This window comes from Electrona antarctica (assembly GCF_951216825.1).
Source record: "Electrona antarctica genome assembly, chromosome: 9".
Taxonomy (NCBI): domain Eukaryota; kingdom Metazoa; phylum Chordata; class Actinopteri; order Myctophiformes; family Myctophidae; genus Electrona; species Electrona antarctica.
The window spans coordinates 26,324,834-26,344,358 of record NC_136790.1 but is presented as its reverse complement, the minus strand read 5'-3'; the positions used below and the strand labels follow the sequence as shown (position 1 = coordinate 26,344,358).

General features: G+C 41.4%; 2 protein-coding genes across 3 annotated transcripts; one reads left to right on the top strand and one right to left on the bottom strand.

Annotated features, from left to right (window-relative positions):
* Nucleotides 1–4,491: 4,491 nt before the first annotated feature.
* ghrh (growth hormone releasing hormone) lies at nt 4,492–7,351 on the top strand. Its single transcript, XM_079509403.1, has 6 exons — nt 4,492–4,576; nt 5,085–5,172; nt 6,506–6,610; nt 6,823–6,927; nt 7,068–7,181; nt 7,284–7,351. The coding sequence occupies exons 2-6, from the start codon at nt 5,096–5,098 to the stop codon at nt 7,297–7,299; spliced, it is 417 nt and encodes a 138-aa protein (XP_079365529.1). The 5' UTR covers nt 4,492–4,576; nt 5,085–5,095; the 3' UTR covers nt 7,300–7,351.
* A 101-nt stretch (nt 7,352–7,452) lies between these two features.
* rpn2 (ribophorin II) lies at nt 7,453–19,518 on the bottom strand. 2 transcript variants are annotated; one of them, XM_079509402.1, is made up of 17 exons: nt 19,403–19,518; nt 18,909–19,096; nt 18,658–18,753; nt 17,972–18,147; nt 17,729–17,804; nt 17,403–17,537; nt 16,798–16,974; nt 15,540–15,658; nt 15,134–15,239; nt 14,509–14,600; nt 14,295–14,409; nt 13,969–14,163; nt 13,768–13,854; nt 13,585–13,680; nt 10,318–10,393; nt 9,900–10,029; nt 7,453–8,191 (listed from the first exon to the last, which is right to left on the bottom strand). In XM_079509402.1, exons 1-17 carry the CDS (start codon nt 19,413–19,415, stop codon nt 8,176–8,178), a joined length of 1,893 nt encoding a protein of 630 aa, XP_079365528.1. In that variant the 5' UTR covers nt 19,416–19,518; the 3' UTR covers nt 7,453–8,175. The 2 variants fall into 2 exon arrangements, with proteins under 2 accessions (XP_079365528.1, XP_079365527.1); XM_079509401.1 differs by lacking the exon at nt 7,453–8,191 and adding an exon at nt 8,696–8,771.
* Between the last annotated feature and the right edge of the window lie 7 nt (nt 19,519–19,525).

Sequence of the window (19,525 nt, the reverse complement as noted above, 5' to 3'; positions counted from 1 at the left end):
AGCGCACTGTGCAATGCAAACTATTAACCATAGCGAGTGCGCTCCCGGTGCGCATTTCCGAGCGCACCCAAAAAATGCTCAGACAGAGTCAGGTTAACCTCGCCTCACCAGGCTTTCCGCACCACCAGTCAGGTTGGTAGAAGACGGTAACTGGAAAAGTTGGCACTGGGCAGCTAAACATGTGGACATTTCGATGTTTAATTGTCTATTTTCCCCTAAATGTAATAATAATTAAATAATGATTGGAAAATAGTCTGAAATTATGTAAAGTAGTAGCCTACAAATTATTTGAACATAAATTAACCCTTCAACTTATTGTTTATGATTGGCTATCCACAGGTTTTATAGCAATTACTAGAGATATTAGGCCTTAACTGTCAAATGTTCAAGCATGTTCAAATCATGTCTATTAATATTTTACATCAGACCAACATTTCCAAATGTATAAACTTTGAGGTGCACACTGTCACTCTTCCTGTATCCGGCCTAGCTATAGTATTAGGACATACAGTATTATATCCTTTCTTAAGATAACCATTAAGAAATTAGAAGCAATGCTCACTATTAAATACTGCTTAAAAAGGAAAGGTCTGTTATTCAAAGGCAAGGACCTTCTTCTGCAGTGGTGTCCGATTAGAAGTTAGAACTTAAACCGAGATGTCTATGTGTGGTTGGGAAGATGGTCTTAAGGAAGCTAGTAAAGGTATCTGGGTAGACTGGGTTGTAAGGCCAGATACCTTGGCTCGTATATGGGTTGTGGGGTGCTTGATCGTGATCCTCTGCTGAAGGTCAAAGGTCTTGAAGGTAGAGTCAAGTGAAGACGTCTATGTCCCCTGTGTCAAAAAGAGTGATGCTGGGGATCCCATGGTTGGATATGAAGGTCTTGAAGGTAGATAGATACTGGGGATTTGAGATCGTTGGAGATTCCTGAGTGCGTTGGTTGGAATCTGTTAGAGTAGCGGAGGTCTGCTCCTTTTATACTATACCGCTGGTCGAGTCATCCTGGTGATGTCAGAGTGATGTGTGTCGTCTTCTCTATACATGGAGATCCAGATGATGCTTGTCGGTATTAGTATAACACGCAGCAAAGGTCGTCGGTATCGGGAGTCGAACCCGCAACACGTTATTAGGCTTAGCAGCCTACAGGTGCCTGGACCGCTACACTCATGGAACACCATTCTAATAAAAGATATCCCTCAGTTGTTGTTTTTGTGGTAAGCAGTAGGCTATAATAATATAACCAGTACGACGCCCTGAGGGCAAGAAGTGCACGCATCCGCGTGGGTGACAGCAGACTGCTGGGCGAGTACTGGCGCTTTTGCATGGGGGGTCAGATCAACATATGGAATTAATTCTGTAATGGCCATATATGGAGCGTGGCTTGAGTGTACAGGGTTTGATGAGGTCAGATCAACATATGGAATGTCAGAGCAGGTCAGCTCCATATATGGAGATCTAAAGGTGGCAGTGGGGGCAGTGTCTTGAGTGTACAGGGTTTGATGAGGGCCCAGGTAGGGCCGGGCCTTAATTTTCGGGCCTGTTGAGAACTCTAGTTTTCGCCGGCTGCCGGGCACGGCTGCACTAATAACTTTGGGGCGGGCCTGCCTGTCTAGATTTTGAATAGACAGGTATCAGTCAAAAGGGAGATATGCAGATCTAGGTGATAATCCAGTCTTCTACATGTATGGCTATCCAGGGTTAGATGAGGTCAGTGTCGTGATCTTCATATATGGAGACGGCCATATGGTGGCGTGGCGTGTCACGTGGCGTGACCATATATGGAGGCATTTTATTTAACCAGTAAAATCACATTGAGACCATAGTCTCTTTTACAAGTGCGCACTGGCCAAGAGAAGAGGCAAATACATGTTACACAGCTCTGCCAGTAACAACAAATACAGGACATAACAAGACAAACATATGACATCCGTAATACCAAAAAACAACTACCAGGGAGACTCAGAGAGAGTCTAAATAGCTATCCACTAAACCAAGTACAGACTATGGAGGCGTGACCGACCGAATGACTGACCGACTGACAGGTTTTGCAAGTTTTCATAGTAATCTGCGACCTTCAGTCGCAATAATATTAAAATGTAGATTTTTTTTTTTTTGTGATGTCAATAATTCAATGATTGGGTGGGTGATCAGTAGGACACTCTGCCGGTCATCAAATTATTGGCTCAGGAATGTGACAAAAACAAAATCTCCATGAATTCAAGGCTTCATGCAGTGTGTAATTGATTTTTTTTGGGTGAACTACTCTTGCTCATTTTAACACAGACTGGCTGGACCGGCTGGATCGGGGACATTTACAATTTCTAAATCTTCCATCTACTGTAGGTGTTTGATTGGGTTGAGATATGGTGACTGTGAAGGCCAAAGCATATGATTCACATAATTATCATACTTTATTCGTCTTTATTCTTGGAAGTGTTTAATTCTGTAGGAAAAAGGAATAAATTGATTTACATCATAAAAGAGCCACCAAACCCCGTCACTGTCGGGTGGGGTTAAGCATTCACGCCACGCCAGGCTCCACATGTACTCACTCGCTAGGATGACTCATCTGGCCATATGACGACCTATATTCTTTTGCACCACTGATGTGCATTTGTCTTTGCTCTTCATTCTTTCCCCCTTAAGCTATAGGCCTATAATTAATTAAATTCAATTTCAATTCAAAGGGCTTTATTGGCATGAGAATACGTTTACATTGCCAAAGCAAATACAAAATACAATCCTATAATTAATGCACAGGGTTTCCAACCCTATTTAATGATGTTTTCCCCATAGATCAAAAGGAGAATGTTAGTCACTCATCCTATTGAAACTCTATATAGCCAGCTCAGCAGTCCTGCCATCTGTGCCCCATTGCCCCAATAATGAACCATCTTTCAGTCATTGTCTCCACCAGGCCGAAGGCATGGGGCGAGAGTATGTTTTGCACTCCGTCCGTGTGTCCGTCCTTCCGTCCGTCCGTTATCAGCTAATCTCCGGCACCGTTGGCCCGATCCATGCCAAACTGTGCACACACACTCCCTGGATGCCAACGACGAACCTCTGCCCCAAATATTCCTCAACGGCCTGTTATAGCGCCACCATGAGGCCGATTTAGGCAAAACACATTTCTGTAGATAACTTGTACACATTTTATCCATACATCACACAATTCGGTATACACTATCTCCATAGTCATGTGATCAACACGGATCTGCACAATTTCCCAACTTCCATCCTGATTGGCTTCCAAAGCTCACATGATTGGTCCGTTTCGAAGACAATGCCACAAATCACAAACACAGTGTCCAATTTCCATGAAACTATACACACACATTTCCACTAGGCCGAGGATGACATGCCACAATTTTTCCCCCAAAATCAGCCTCACGGTGGCGCTATAACAGGCCAATTCCTGTTTTTACCTATAACTGCATCATCTGTATACAACTTATGTATGCACACTCCCTAGAGGCCATGGAAGAACATTTTCCCTGCATCCCTCCACATCTGCCGGTTATAGCGCCACCATGAGGCCGATTTCTGCAAAACACATTGTTTATGTTAGTCGCACAGATTTCATCCAAATCTCACGCAAATCGGTACACATGATCTCTGTAGTCATGAGATCAAGACGAGCATGTTGGATTTCTCAGATTCTATACTGATTAGCTAAGATTGCCTTCCAAAGTTTTCAGGAGTAGCCCGTTTTGTACAAAATGCATGTCCTGCTCATCCAGAATTCTACATCACACACACTCCTATCCTCCTGGTGGAGACCTGTGCCCAGAAGGGCACTTTTTCTAGTTTAATATTTTCTCTTTATCCAACATCGAGGTCCTCCTATGCCCAACGTTGTGTGTGTATGTGTGTACCACGGAAATGACTTGATTGGCTGAGCACTGAATGTGATGTATAGTGGAGGAGCATAGGGAGAGATAAGGATGATTTTGCGCTAATTCGTCTAAAAGCGCCAAATTATGTACAAATAGCCCAGGGCATGCTTGAATGATTTAGCTACGGCGCCCGAACCAGCGACCTTCGGGGTCGCCACAGTGGCCAAATCCATATGGCCACCATTACCAATCGGTATAAGGCAAAAATGTCTACATTTTATTATGCTTTAAGTAGCATGCAACGTGTCAAACTAGGGGGTTTTCATGATTCTTGGGCTAAATTCGGCAATAGCCATGTGCCCAAATGTGCTGACCTCGTCACATTTGTGATGATGGCTATGGCCATTTTTAGCCCAACAAGTGTTTTTATGAATGAAACTAAAGTAAGTGTTCAGCTTTCACCTTTCAGGGAGGGGGGGAGGGGGAGAGAGAGAGAGAGAGAGAGAGATAGAGAGAGAGAGAGCGAGAGAGAGAGAGATAACATGGTGATAACTCAATTCAGTAGCGGAGAGGAGAGGAGCAATTTAAAGTGTGATGTCATTGGAAATTACAGGTTTGGTAAATTGACCGGTACAGTACAAGTACAGTTCAAGCCATCCTATCACACAGAGAGTCTGAGATGAGAGAGGAGAGCAACAATTTCTGAGAGGACTGCTGGGAAGCTCTAACATCACACCAAGGTACCTTGAACATCTACCAATTCAGACTTTTTAGCAATTCCTGAAGTAAAACTTCAGTACAATTGTTATAACACTAATTTTTAAGTCTAAGCGTTTGACAATTTGAATCAGAATAATATCAGAATGTGAATCAATTTTATAGACAATTATAACCTGTTTGCACTTATCAAGGATAATTAGGATATGTCCACAAGTTTAATGTGATTTCTCTAATAGACTCATACAAATACAACACAGTAAAGTAAGAAATGCTGATATTGAAACGCAATACACAAATATTCATATTCATCGGATGACAAGTGCACATTAAATTAAGTGTTGTAATGATGACAAAATTAATTGGATATCATTGGCTCCAAATGATTGTAGGATACAGGTCTGTCTGCTACAACTTTAATACAGACTGCAGAGATATGAGAAGAGGCCAAGCAAGGGAAACTGTGGCTTCAGCGTTTTTCTAATGTAATTTCTACTCTGTCATTTGTTCTGACTGTCCATTCTTCACCAGAACTAGCCGTGATGGAGAAAGCTGTGCTGATGGTCTTTTGTTGCCTTATCATATCTTTATCAGGCTCTCCTCTCTACCCATCTATTAGGTAAGTCATGACAAAGTATTTGACCAATTAAAACAAATAATAAGCAGGCTATATTCTGAATGGGAATTTAATGGAATGGGGGGGGGGATCCATTTGATGCTGAAATGCTGTCTTTTGTTAATTCATCTGCTCCTGAATATGCTGCGATGTTGAAATGCAGAAATATTGGTGATACATAATACGTAGGTAATAGGAAAGATTATGTTTACGTGCATGCAATTGAGAGGTTCCCATCAGCCGGTCTCAGAAGAATATTTGGATTAATTGAATGATGAATCAAGTGTATCTGATCTAAGACTAGAAGACAGGAACCCTTTTTGGGTTTTTTACCTTTCAATCTGGGAAGCCCTTTTGGGGTAGTAGTTGCTATGTACAGTAGGCTATAGCAACATACATTTTGTCATTCTTGAGGCCTATGTCCAGCTTTGAGGGTTTGTGTAAACACAAACATTGTGCAAACAAACATTGAAGACGAAGGTGAGGACGCATATTGTGATTGGCCAGAATGAGATGATGTATGATGATAAGAGCGCCCCTCACTTCACACGGGTGTGATTTTTTAATACATAATTATCTTAAGTTTTTCCAGGAAACTTCAAGATTTTGAAGACATTTTTAGAATAATTGGCCTCAGGTCTAAATGTTTTAAGATTTCACACCATCACCTACAACAGGGGTTCTCAACCCGTGGGTCACAACCTCTCTGGGGTCGCCAAATGATTGCGAGACATGGCCAAAGCATTTCCGGGGGTCCCCAGCCCAAAATGTTGAGAACCCCTGACCTACAAGATGAAATACACTAGGTTTCTTGTTGAACCATTTATTAAATGTCAAAGATTAAACATAACACCTCTCTTGTCCTATTGCCTTATTATGGGAAGTGGAAACTTAATTTTCTGTCAAATTTAATTAATATGTTCCCTCTGCTTCATCAAATGCTTAGTGGTGTGGCTGATGAGGGAGCTGAGAGAAATAATTCATAGGTCACAGGCTACTGTGCCCTCTGCTCTTGTTATGCTAAAAGGGGTCAAGATGATTCACCACGTTACATTGACACTGAACATTAAATACACAGTTCTGATGGCAAAGCAGCTGAACATGTAATTGCATACCAGGGACAAAAAGAAAGATGAGAGCACATTTTGCATTTAAAATGAGGTTCTCACACCTCAAATATAATGTGCTAAAACCAACAAACATTCACATACATGTATAGTCCCTATTTATTTTTAAGCTTATTGAAATAAATATCCAATTTTGGTCAAGCACATGAAGGTAGAACTCTTGTCTAGAAAGAAAGAAAGAAAGTTGTGTTTACTGTGGTAACACTCAGGTTTGGCCAGAGAGACACTTCCATCCTGATGACGTCCTCCATAGAGAATCCAATACAGCTTCTGAAGGAGCACATGACACCTTCAAGACAGCAAGCAGAGCTACGGTCAGCATCACAGTACAGTCTGAGGGGCTGTTTCACAATATAAGTGGGGTTGGATATGAGTGGACAAAAGTCAACAGCAGCAACACTTATAGTAAAAAAGTAATTATACAATCAGTGTAGATAATATATTCAGGTGTTCTAACAGTGTTCAAATAATGGTTTGCAATAAAAAATAACCAACATAAAGTGGTCTTGATCCCTTCCGCTTTTAGGATAGGACGTCATGCCGATGCCATCTTCACCAACAGGTACAGAAAAGTGCTGGGGCAAATCTCTGCTAGGAAGTTCCTTCAGACAATTATGGGGAAACGGCTAGAGTAAGTCATAACATTTTGCTGTACAAAAGTATATTTTGTCGTTAATGTTTGAGGGGGGGGGAAACATTTTATGCCTCATTGAGGATACCTAAACGAATACTTGGTAATACCAAGTTTTTACCAACTTTGGTATTTTACAGAGATGAAAGTGAGAGCTATGTGAAGCGGCAGTCAGACATCTATGAAGGAACATATAAAGAAGAAATCCAGAGAAAGCAGAGATATAGCAGAGGGAGGGACATCATGACTACCAGGTAATTAATACACATTATAAATGTCAAAACCCACTTGTTGCACACAATATCAAATTGCCTTTATCATCTACTGACCATACATTTTGATATGTCCTAATGAAGAATTATTTGCTGCTGAGGGCATGGACAGTAGAGGCAGCGGTGTGCCACAGCGTTTTTCACAAATACAGGTGCTTTTTTTTTAAATATATATGTTCCAGCATTTTGACCAAAAGGAAAAAAGCTTTTGGCTAAAGCAATGACTAATCTTTGATTACAATGCCAGACAATATGGGGAAAAAAACCTTTATTTTTTTTCATTAGAAAAACACCTGCTTTCCTGGAATTGCCATCATTTTATTACTCAATTATTTTCTTTTTCAGTGGAATATCCAACTCTTTATATCACAAGAGAATAAACACCTATGCTCTACATGTAATGACATGAACAGGCAAACAATCAACTGGGCACATGTACCTCTCTCATCTAATGATGAATGTGTCAGGGATGTTATGGCTGGTCGTCGTCAACATTTATCATTACAGCTTTGTCAATTAGTCATCGGCATTCATAATTTCAGCTGAACAACAAATTCACAATGCAAAACAAATTTGTGTCACTTCAGGTGACGTGGTTGTTCAAACAAACAGGAAACAGCAATGTACAAAACAAACGAGAGAAAAAGGAAATAAACCACAAATAATAGCTCGCTTAGACAATATTGGCATGTTGGACATGGACAACAAGAACAAAACCAGAATCACAGGAAAATGAAGTGCAATGATAGCTTTACAGCCTTTCTCAGTAGAGTATCCTGTCTGTGAACATCTGTCTAGTCTCTCAAGACATCATGATATCTTGTTGCCTTTTATGTGGGGGAAATAAGACAAAACTGCATTTTTAAATTGTCAATTGGACTCATGAAATATGTTTTCTTTTTCCAACAGTCTGATTCGATGCATCCTTGAATGACTAAAATAAGACCTTCAATCAGTGTCTTCAAATTTCTTGCCCTCACTTGCCTGCCATTCTGTAAGAGAAAAAGGAGATCAAAGTGTTATTTGAGAAATGTGAGATTAATAAAATCTTAACACATTACATCATGGTTACGGTTTACCACCTGATTACTGCCAAGTCACACAAGGGCAGAGTCATGCATTTCTATGTACAGCATACAGTGTACAATCACAATAAACAGTGTAACCGGCAAAAATCGAGCGGTTATCATAAGAAATGACTCTTGGGTAATGAACATATACTGTACAACACAAAGCATCACCAACCATGGCCACATCCATGAGTGTTAAAGACTAGAATGGAGGGATTAAGAAGGTGCTGGCATGGACATGGACATGACGGGTACGGTTGTGGTGTGATGAGTGAGAGGCAAGCTAGAAGAGGCATCAAATACAATACGTATGAACACTCAGGACTACTGTGAGTGAGCACCACACAGCCATGCATTATGCCGGCCATATGGAGATGCACTAGGATGCAATCCACAAGGATGCCCTTACTTCAGCCTGGAAGACCAGCCATTTGTTAAGAAATGAAGCCTCTATCGCAGGCTCCTATACTTTGCCAACCTACTACTTTGCTCTGCAGCAATCCTGAAAGAGTAAAGAGAGATTTATAGGAAAGTGTGGAAAGAGGGGTTAAAAGACATAGGCACCAATTGTAAGGAGATTGGGGCTAGATAGACCTTTGAGAAGTGGAGAGCAGATAGACCTCAATTTCTGATAATTACATTAATAGCATTTTCCTCCTGTTAAACATGGTTAAATTGACTATTATGACCTAGAATAAAGATACCAAGGATGGAATACTGCCATCACAAGCAATATTAATATGTCACAGGGAATGTCATGGGGACCTGACATTAAGGCTGTGCGTTTTACTCTTATTTATTTTTTTACAACTGAAAATGCAAGGTGCCCTGCTCATCTACGATGTTTCAGTGATGACAGCATTCTACCCAAAGTTTAACATTTATCAACAATCGGCGACCAGATAAAAATAATAGCAGGGCTCAGTGAAGAACAGATGGTCAGTACCTTGTCACATTGCTGCCATTTCTATAGGGTCAAATGCACAGCTCAATCGTTGAAAATGATTCAAAACATACATTGTGCTCAGGGAAAAACACCTTGAGATGGACGAAACCCATTAACTTTAATTTATACATTGCCCACCACCAGAAGGGAGGCACATTTTTCAGTGTCATTTTTGTCAAACTAAAGGTGCAGCTTTGCACTCCTATTAGACGATTCTTAGCTGTGACGTTGCTAAAGAATCCAATCCAGCAACTTTATCCTAGACAAAAAGCATAAGAGGAAATTGGTTACTCCAGAGGAAAGGTGAGCAATTAGAGAATAAAGTCGTCAGCCATTTTGTCACTTTAGCCTTTTGAGGGCTCTACATTTTCATGGCTTAGATAAAACCACCCACTCAGGTAATCACTGACGCAGATAGCTGGCACGATGATCCTCTCTTGGTAGGCAAGTTTTACAAATGATGGCTCCACTCTTGAAAACAGCCTAGCATGGACAAAGGCCTCTGGGGGGGAGGGGGACCACACTGTGCAAGTAGACCCTTTAGTACAATCAGAACGACCAAGAGGCCTCAAGGTACCAGAGGCATCTCTCATCTGAAAGAGGCCAGATTTTGTTCCTGTGGTAAAGGGCCCTCTAGAAAATAACTTTTAACCCATGTTGCCTAGGTGTCATCAGGAGCCATACCTCTTGACTGCTTTTTGGGCCAGCATGCGGTTCCCGGCGAGGAAGGTTAGAGTGCCAATGATAGCCAGATACTTGAGGGTCTGGAACATGTTGAGGTGTGTCCAATAAACATACATCAGGATCAGCATAGCTGAGACAAGAAAGATACAAATGTTTAATATACAATCAAATGCTGATGTTGAATATTATAACATTGTGTATATTTATAACTGCATAATTTTCTTCATTGTAATCTTCATTGTAATAAGAATTTGTTTATGTATCATTGAGGAAAAAAAAACATGATGCATTCTAATATTAACAGTAACATACAGTAGTGGCATGCACAGGCCTACCCATCATAAAATATTTTAAAAAATACTAATGTTGTACCTTTAATTTCCCCAGTGATATGCATACAACAAAGCTTAACACTAACCGGCATGTCCTATATGGAACAGAACAGTGCTGGGAGTGCAGCTGAAGTTGGAAACGTTGGCCCCGAGTTTAAACCACTAGAGACGAGAGGAGAAATAAGAGAATGTTATTTGCAAGGCACAGGGTCCACAAACAAAAGAACAGAAAATGGTCTTCTGCACAACACAGTGATTAGTCGGTTGTAACAGCCAATACTCATTACTCATTGCCAGTGATATAAACATACAGCATTGTTAAAAAAAAAAAGAAAAAAGAAAAAGCTGCATTCATCAAAAAGGTCTCATTCATTGACTATCAAGGTTTCATTCTGAAAGGCCTTTCTAGGGAAATGAACACAGCTTGCCCACAGCAGAATCAAACCACCTTTTCTACAATAAACCATTTCAAATATAAACTCAATTCTATAGCACAGTCAACCCAAAAAAAGCTAACGTTAAAAAGGAAACCTTGAGCCAATTAATCAGTTAACACCCATAGATCGTTATGACCAACTTAGCTACATTATTCTCTCTTCTTTTTTAACGTTCCATGTTCTGATGTCTCCCCGTTTCTCCAGCTCTTTAGTAAATATATTTTCGGGCTTGGATACGATCAGGAGAGAGAACTCATCTGAGCTGATCGAATGTAAACTGATAAATGGGTTCTCTGTCCAGTTTGGATGAAATTGGTGACCCAACTGAAAATATATTTTCTGTTAAATAAACAGCTGGAGACAGGGACACCATGGAAATTGAACAAACACCAAAAAAAGCATTGTATTAATATCAGAATATAGAGCTTCAACGTTTTAAGGGGAATAAAGAAAGAAATAAACTCTTTTAAACAAAAAATATCACTTACAGCCCCTTTAGTTCTAATCATAAAAGTGATGCTTGCAAGAACAACAACTTAAACATTGTGACAAATGCACATACTGTTTTTGTATTTATTTGCTTGACCTATGCATGTTATTATGTACGTGTGATGTGTGTACATGTGGAGTGACTTTACAGTTAATTATAACATTTCTGGTTCACGTGAGAGGTAAAAGGTCTGATACAGGGGGTAATTGAATGATTGATGGTGTCACCCAACTTTATTTATAGAGGAAGTGACACAGGGAATAGGGATCAAATGGACAAACGAACCTAGGTGCTAGGGTTCACATTTGACAGAGAGGAGCTCCGTGGCGCCAGATAGGCCTACTGGTTAAATCACTATCCAATGTTTAACGCGTAGTATCTGCAGCCAAGGCAAAGGACAATCGAGCCATCGGGAACAGGAACGCGCTGTTGCTGCCGTTGGATATTGATCGCTTGGAATCACAGGGTGCGTGGAGGCGAACAGCGTCAGAGACGTCACGTCAATACTGGTGAGATCTTTCCAAACGTTTGGTCCTCGTTGGATTATAGTACCCCGAACGCTCGCCATTCCGCGAGGAGCGGTCTTTTCATTCTGTGTGGATTACGAGGAACTTTAAAAGGCTCTAGTGCGCGTGCACGGTGAGAAGAGGAACGACGCGGGTTCTATTCATAATACTGTGGGCGAGCGGTAGCGTGCCGCTAGCGCCGTATGAACTTTGTTTATTGTTTATGTTTGGCTGGGACTGGGACTCATTTGGGTTGGGAGGGGGGTCGAGTTGTGATTATTGATTGTTGATTCCGGTTGTTTCCAATGTAAACTGTGTGTATATTGCTTGCCATTCTGTCCGCTTAACATCCTTTTGTGGTTTCTATATAAAATACAGCAGAGTTAACCCGACGATCCCGTTGTTTTTTCCTTTAGCAATAATTATCCTTTCAGTGTAATAGGCCGATTGTTACAACATGAATTTAAACAATTTGCAGTTATAGCTAAGACACATTAAAACAGGTTCAAACTAGAAAAAGTGCCCTTCTGGGCACAGGTCTCCACCAGGAGGATAGGACTGTGTGAGATGTTTGGCAAAATGTTTAGGAGTAATATAAACATGTTTGTTTTTTGCAACAGTTTTCTTCATTTTGTTGAGGAACACAAATCAACATGTTGGTGGCGCTATAACAGGCCAATGTGAAAAGGGTGGGATATATTCCTCAGCCTAGTAAGAAAATGTGTGAAAGATTTCACGTAAATTGCATACTGCGTTCATGATTTGAGGCTTTTGTTCAAAACGGGGCAATCTTGCAAACTGTGAAAGCCAATTATAGCCAATTAGGATGGAATATGAAATATCGGACAGATCCGACTTGAGCACATGACCATAGAGATAATGTGTAACGATTTGTGAGATTTTTGGACAGACTCTGGAGGAGTAATATCAAAAAATGTGTTTTACAAAAGTCGGCCTCCTGGTGGCGCTATAAAAGGCAGATGCGGAAAATGCAGGTCAAAGGTTTGTCCTTGGCCTCTAGGGAGTGTGCATGCAACGTTTCACACAGATCGGTGCAGTTTTAGGTAAAAATGTGAAAAGCTGCCTCATGGTGGCGCTATAACAGGCCGTTCTGGAAAATGTGGGGCAGAGGTTCATCGTTGCCATCCAGGGAGTGTGTGTGCAAAGTTTGGCATCGACCAGGTTAACGGTGCCGGAGATTAGCTGGTAACGGACGGACGGAAGGAAGGAAGGACGGACGGACACACACACACACACACACACACACACACAGACGGAGTGCAAAACATACTCTCTCCCCATGCCTTCGGCCTGGTGGAGACAATACGTTTTTTGAAGGTGGACACTATGGGCTCATGCTTCGTGTGTGCAAAACTGGTCCGGCTTGCATCAAGTTGCATTATGCCCAGCCCATGACCTATGATCTAAACTAAGTTAGCCACCCCTGGTGTTTATATAGTAACCGTATCTATTCACAGCCTTACAGGGCCATACCATCCATCAGTGCTTCGGCCATACATCGTCCATTAAAATGAACAGGGACCATTTATCCATTCATGGATTTAATTTGGGGCTTTGTATTTATTCAGAGGAGACCTTAACAAACTGATCTAACCGAGCACATTTTGGACAAACATAATTGCTCAGTTAATAAATAATTTTAATTTCACACCCGATATCAATCTTTTGTCCAAGGGCTCTTTGTGACCAGACTTTTAAAATTCATTAAAATGCAATGATGACATTTGACTAAAAAATAATAATTAAATTAATGTATTGCACAGACAGACTTAAGTACTTGGGGCAGATGTGACCTAGACCTCTTTGTAGGAGAGTGAGTTTGCTCAACTTCAGTGGATCCATTTTTAGTAGCTCTGATACCAAAAACATTCACAACATAAAAATGCTAAATGTATTCACCAGAACAAGTAGGAGTAGAAGCGGAGAGAGGATGAGAGCAGTGAAGGCGTTGGAAACCACTGTGGGAGGCTTCTTCTCCGGCTCCCTGAACAGATGCTGAAGACACAGTAGGAAATTATCAGCATCCATTCTATCCAATTCAAAACAGTAGTTTACATTTAACCGGGGAGTTGTAGTTGTTACCTGGATATCTGGTTTGGGGATGTAAAGGGTCTTCGGCTGCATGATGGCGGGGGCCTCCTCCTCAAGGAACTTCAGAACAACATCCGCCTTTCAAGGGTAAAAAACAACTCTGTCTTTGATATGACTGTCCAACTGGTCGACGACAAGTTAAAATTAACCTATGGCCCACCCAGCCCACAGCCTCCAGGTCTCGACACTCACCACATTCCACAAAATTGGATTCTCCAGGGTAGCATCCCCAACAATGAGGTGAAGAGAGTAGGTGCCAGACATCGAATCAAACTCGGACTTCCTCTCAGCTGTATCAAGCTCAAACTTGTAAAGGTTCTTACTGTCTGGCTCAGCCACAAACACGACCTCTTGCCCAGTTTTCTGATTATGCAACTTCACAAATGTCTGTGAAAATAAGAAATCAAGAGATTTTGATACGGGCAAATTACAAACTTCACGATGCCATTTGAATAAACATTTAATTACAAAAGCTGTTAGCGTTTAGCCGCTGGCAGAGATTTCCAAGTCTTACAAACCTGGTGAGGCGTTAGCTCTACTCCTGTGTTAACATCAACCAACTGGAAGGACATGGCAAAGTTCTGGTGGCCGTCTGCTGTTAAGGAGCTCTTAGCTTTATTAGGATACTCCACCCTGGGTAAATAAAGAAGAGAACTTGTAGTACTCCACCAATATTGATCAACACAAAGTCATTATTAAAGAAGGCTTTGTTCATCAACTGTCCTTTCTGACCTGGTGGTCTTTGTGCCGATGCTCTGGTCCTTATCCACGATAGACAGGTCCATATTGGTAATGGCCACCTCTGTGGACACCTTTACTTTCAGCTACAGGTGAAGTTGAACAGAGGAACATAAGGTAAAAATCACACCCGTGAAGTGAGGGGTGCTCTTATCATCGTACATCATCATGCATCATCTCATACTGGCCAATCAGAATGGCTGTTGCCACAAATTTACGTCATATTTGGCAGACAAGATGACGTAAACTTTCCCTTCATTGTCAATGGCATTTAATGTTTGTGTTGCGGACATTTGACCTCATTTCTCCTTTCATTGTCGATGGCAAATATGAGACGTGTGGAGACAAGATGACGTAAATTTTCCCTTCATCGTCAATGACATTTAATGTTTGTGTTGCGGACAAAAACTGTATATAGGAAATGGAGGCCAGATACTGTTCCATGTGAGCATTTCAACAATATGCAAATCCAGTGAAACAGACAAATTGTCCACTGTTGACAGGAGAAATATTTGTGATCCCACCAACAGACACCAAAGCACAGAATAATTTATAATGTGTCTGCAAATGAAATCCAGTGCAATAAATATTTGCTAAATGCAACTAAAAATGAGCCTACCTCAACATTATTGGCAACCAATCGGGTGTCCCCAGTTACTGCGACAGTGAACTGGTAGTATCCACTGGCTGGTTGGCTCGACATGAAGTTCAGTTCAAAGACACCACTAGAAAGCAAGAGGGAATCATATAATTAATGCATGAATACATCCATAAACCACAAGAGTCTCAATTTATTGAGAACAATAAGGTCCATAGTGCCTCTTCCATAGAAAGAGCCAACATCAAGGCAGTTTATTAAAGTTTAAAAAATCACACCCGTTTGAAGTGAGGGGCGCTAATATATTAATGTCTAACTCGTGTTGATTAGGTGATGTAATGGTGATGTAAAACAAAACGGTGCCAACACAAACATTGAACGCCATTAACAATAAAACAATGCAACATTTTTCTCTAGTCATACTTACTCTCTGAGGGTGAAAGGTGCTTGGCCGAGTATGACACTCTTGGAGGCCACAGCATAAGCAGATTCAACCAGCACATTGGCTGAGGTCAGGGGTTGAGAAAGGACATCGGTAACAAGGAGCTGAGAGTCAGACAAACACCAGCATTATGAGGTGATTAACACTACAGATAGCACAAGGCTATTTTTGTTCGTGTTTGTTTACAGTGTTGTCCTACAGTATTTGTATTGGCTTTTGAGATTATTTTTTTGCTGTACAGTGCTGGAAAATGCTGAGAACTTCTGAGCAGTGATAGTGACAAAGAGCTGTTCACTGACCCTTGATGTCCAACTATCAGTTTAAGAATGCAATAAGTTTAGTTACACTTATGTGCTTGAAAGGATGGAACTCAACCATAAATTACTTAGATTATTGAGCTAAACTGGTTGTCAATTTGACCTATGTACGACTGTTGATTCCCAAAAGATCTGTTGTTAATGTGCGGTGTGTATTGCAGCATCTGTAATAGTCAGGCTTCTGCGTGGGTCGGAACGCGTTGGGAAGGAAGAAGGGGGTAGGGGGTAAGAGCTCTCTGGTTGGCTGTTCAGCTCAAGAGAACTAGTTCAGAAAGTGAGTGTGTGGAGAGAGGGTATTAAGAGACTTTCAGCCACTTCACAGACAATTATTTTATGGAAGCCACTCATTTCTGACAAAAGAACGTCACGATTGATGACGGACATGATTTAGTTGGTTGATATAGCTCCTGTAGCAAAGTTTGTGCGAGAGAGCTCACTAAAAACACAAAACACAAATGCACTCACTTCTGGCAAAGGAACTTCATCGTTAATGTCAATGTTGTATATGAACAAAACTCACTTGTACCCTGCCTACTGCAGGAGTGTTTAGCAACTCAAAAGCTGCATTCAATACAGAGTCACACTTTTGAGAGGGGTAGGCTATAATGCTATTCATTCATGCAGGCACACAACAGCGCAATCAAATTATTGTCACGTCTGTGCAGGAGCAACTTTCAACACCTTTTAACACTGACATCTCTGTGCACTGCAGGAACAACTTTCAACACCTTTTAAACACTTGGACATCTCTCAGTCTAATCTCCTTTTGACATTTATCTCACGTGTTGGAACTAAAAGAAGAAGAAAAACGATTTAACTGAGGTGTCGTTTAATGCAAGCTTTCGGTCAGAGAACTTCTTCAAAGATATACAAAGCTATAGATATTACTTCATGGTTCTGGTATTTTAAGATCCCTCTAGATTTACCTGCAAGGTTGGTTGACTGTGTGAAACTGTGGCTGGGCCCTGAGCAGTGACAATAACTGGTACATGGAAGCGGTTGTTAGAGAGGGCAGCAGCAGCACTTGCCACACTGAAAGCCTCAGCCAGTGAGTCCCAGGACTTCTTGCTAAAGATGGAGTTCACCAGCTGAATGACCTGGTCCTGTGGGGAAAACATATCTACCGTCATCACCACAACTGAGCCTGGATTGAACCATAATAACGATGTAATGTCGATGTTTATTCACAGCTTCCAGCTAATATTGTACGTAAACATAGACCTAGTTTTATTCAAATTATTCCAAATGTTCAATAGTGATTCCTGATGGTTGAGCATGGAGAAATTCGAACTCATAGAGGATCTTCCATCTGATATTCTGTATAATGGAATGAAATAATTCACTCACTCTAAATCCGTTTGGGCAACATGATTCCCTGTCCCCTAAAACTCATTTATGGGGAAATAGATCTATTCCTATTCTATACCAGAATAGACACTTTGTATCTTGGCCTAAACAGGGTATTACAGTTTCAACTTTGACTAAAGCCCTGTTTTCAATATTAGAGGGTTAAAGTGGTTAATGATTATACCTCCTTTAGGGGGGGCTCCATATCCACATGGTCAGACAGAGAATATGCAGCAGTCACAAACAGGGCAGTTGCCTCAAGTCCCTCTTCAAACTGGAGGTAGACGCCACCCAGATCATCCAAACGAGCTGTCAGGTCCTGAGTTGGGGTGGGGGTGTCAGTCAAATATGCAATTCAGTCAACACAATAAAATAATAATAGAAAAAAAAAAAAAAGGTAAAAAGCTCAGCTGTCCCAATTACTGAATAAGAGCATCTCATGCACATCACACACAACTAAGAGTGCTTTGGTCAGAACCACAACACCAGCTGGGACAGATGGTAGCTCACCTCAATCTCCTCCAGTATTCCGCCGAGCTCTGCCTGCTGTGAGAGGCGGGCTGCTGTCTGCAGGGCTGTGGTTATGCTGTCCAGAGAGACCATAACATAATATTACATTAGCAAAACAAATAACTTTACCAAAACTGTCCCATTGTGTCCAATCTCAGTGCAGGTGGGATTGGACGAAGTTAACTGACCTGTACTATTACCGTGTACGCTCTAGCCAGTGTGTACGAACTACAAAGTACTCACGCCATGACATTGTCCTCCTTGTTGATGCGAGCTGCCAGGGCACCAACTGCTTCCTGAGATGCCAGCGGAAGCCCCAATGAGCTGAGTGCACTCACAGCCCGATGGATCTGAGTCACGGTCGAGTCCTCGCTAACTGCCGCCAGGAGAATGTCGCGGGTTTCATTGGACACGGGTATCTTTGGAAGTAAACAGCACGATACATGCATGTTCATAATAGGTTGCCAGCCACAATGTGAATCACAGCTCTATCGGTTTAGACAGTAAGGTGCACAGCTATAGCCTGGCTAATAAGCCAGACTAATATCACACAACACTGTCGCGGTATATCAGTCTGGGCTGGCTCCACTTGGATTTCATTTCCCGGGGAACATTTTCTCTTTGACGCAATTGGTCAGAGCTACTGTCAGTCAAAGGTCTCAAGCATTGAACGTCACTGTACCAAAGCCCGCCTATATTGCATACCGTGTCCCGATTGGTCCGACCTGTTCTCTGCTGTAGGAAAGAGGCGTGCTACTGAGCCTCGCCAGACCGTAATCCGCTGGTAGGCAACTTTTTTTTGCCAACGGCTGATTCGGTCTGGTTTATTAACCAGGCTAGCACAGCTATGGCCATCAAACGGCACAGGATTATTTGTTTTTTACAGAATCAAATAAAACTAGCAGCAAAAAGTATTTGAATTTCTTTACCTCACATCCTGATAGGGCTTGACTGGCCTCAGCAGCGAAAAAGACAGAATCAAGACTCATGGGGTCAAGTTGGGACTTAAGGAACTGGCATGCCTCCTGCAGAGACAAAAACACAAGTCATAGTATGACACAGTGATACCAATGACAACTATTATTTATGTAAGATGAGGTACAGAACTACAGATTACTATGCATAGATATGCAAAGCTTGAACTCAAAATGAGAATATCTACATTCTACAATCCTCTTACACTTTGATCAGGAACGGATACTCCAAGCTTGGTCAGTCCAACAATAGAGTAGTAAGCGGACTCTAGGTCTGTGAAAGGTTGACTCAATAGGTTCTGCAGTCTCCCCACATCCGACAGTGACAGGTAATGGGATGGTGTGAGAGCCTGGGCTCCAACAGCCAGGCTGACAAGAAACAACACTAGCAATCCTGAGGACAGACATACCATCATTTACGATTTAAAAAGTTGTGCATTTATCATAAACATGTATTAAAACGGTTGCACACAACCTGCATTTTCTTTTGGTTAAACACCAACAGAATTCATGAATCTATTCATTCATTGAATTAGCACAGCAGGCTTTAGCCAACTAGCTACTATAAATTAGAGCGCGGCACATCCTGTGTAGTCTTTCCATTATTACTTAAAATGGCCATTCGATCATATTACATATTGTAACAAATAACTACACAAATCTGACATTACAATCATAGTTTGTAAAGAAATGTACTTACTAGAATGAGCCATGTCTTGCAGGTCTTAATGCAGCGTCACCAAAAACCGACACCACTTCCTCCTCTATTTTAGAAAGCGTGCTGTCAAAAGGCACCAAATATCCGGTTGGTCGTTTCTTGTTT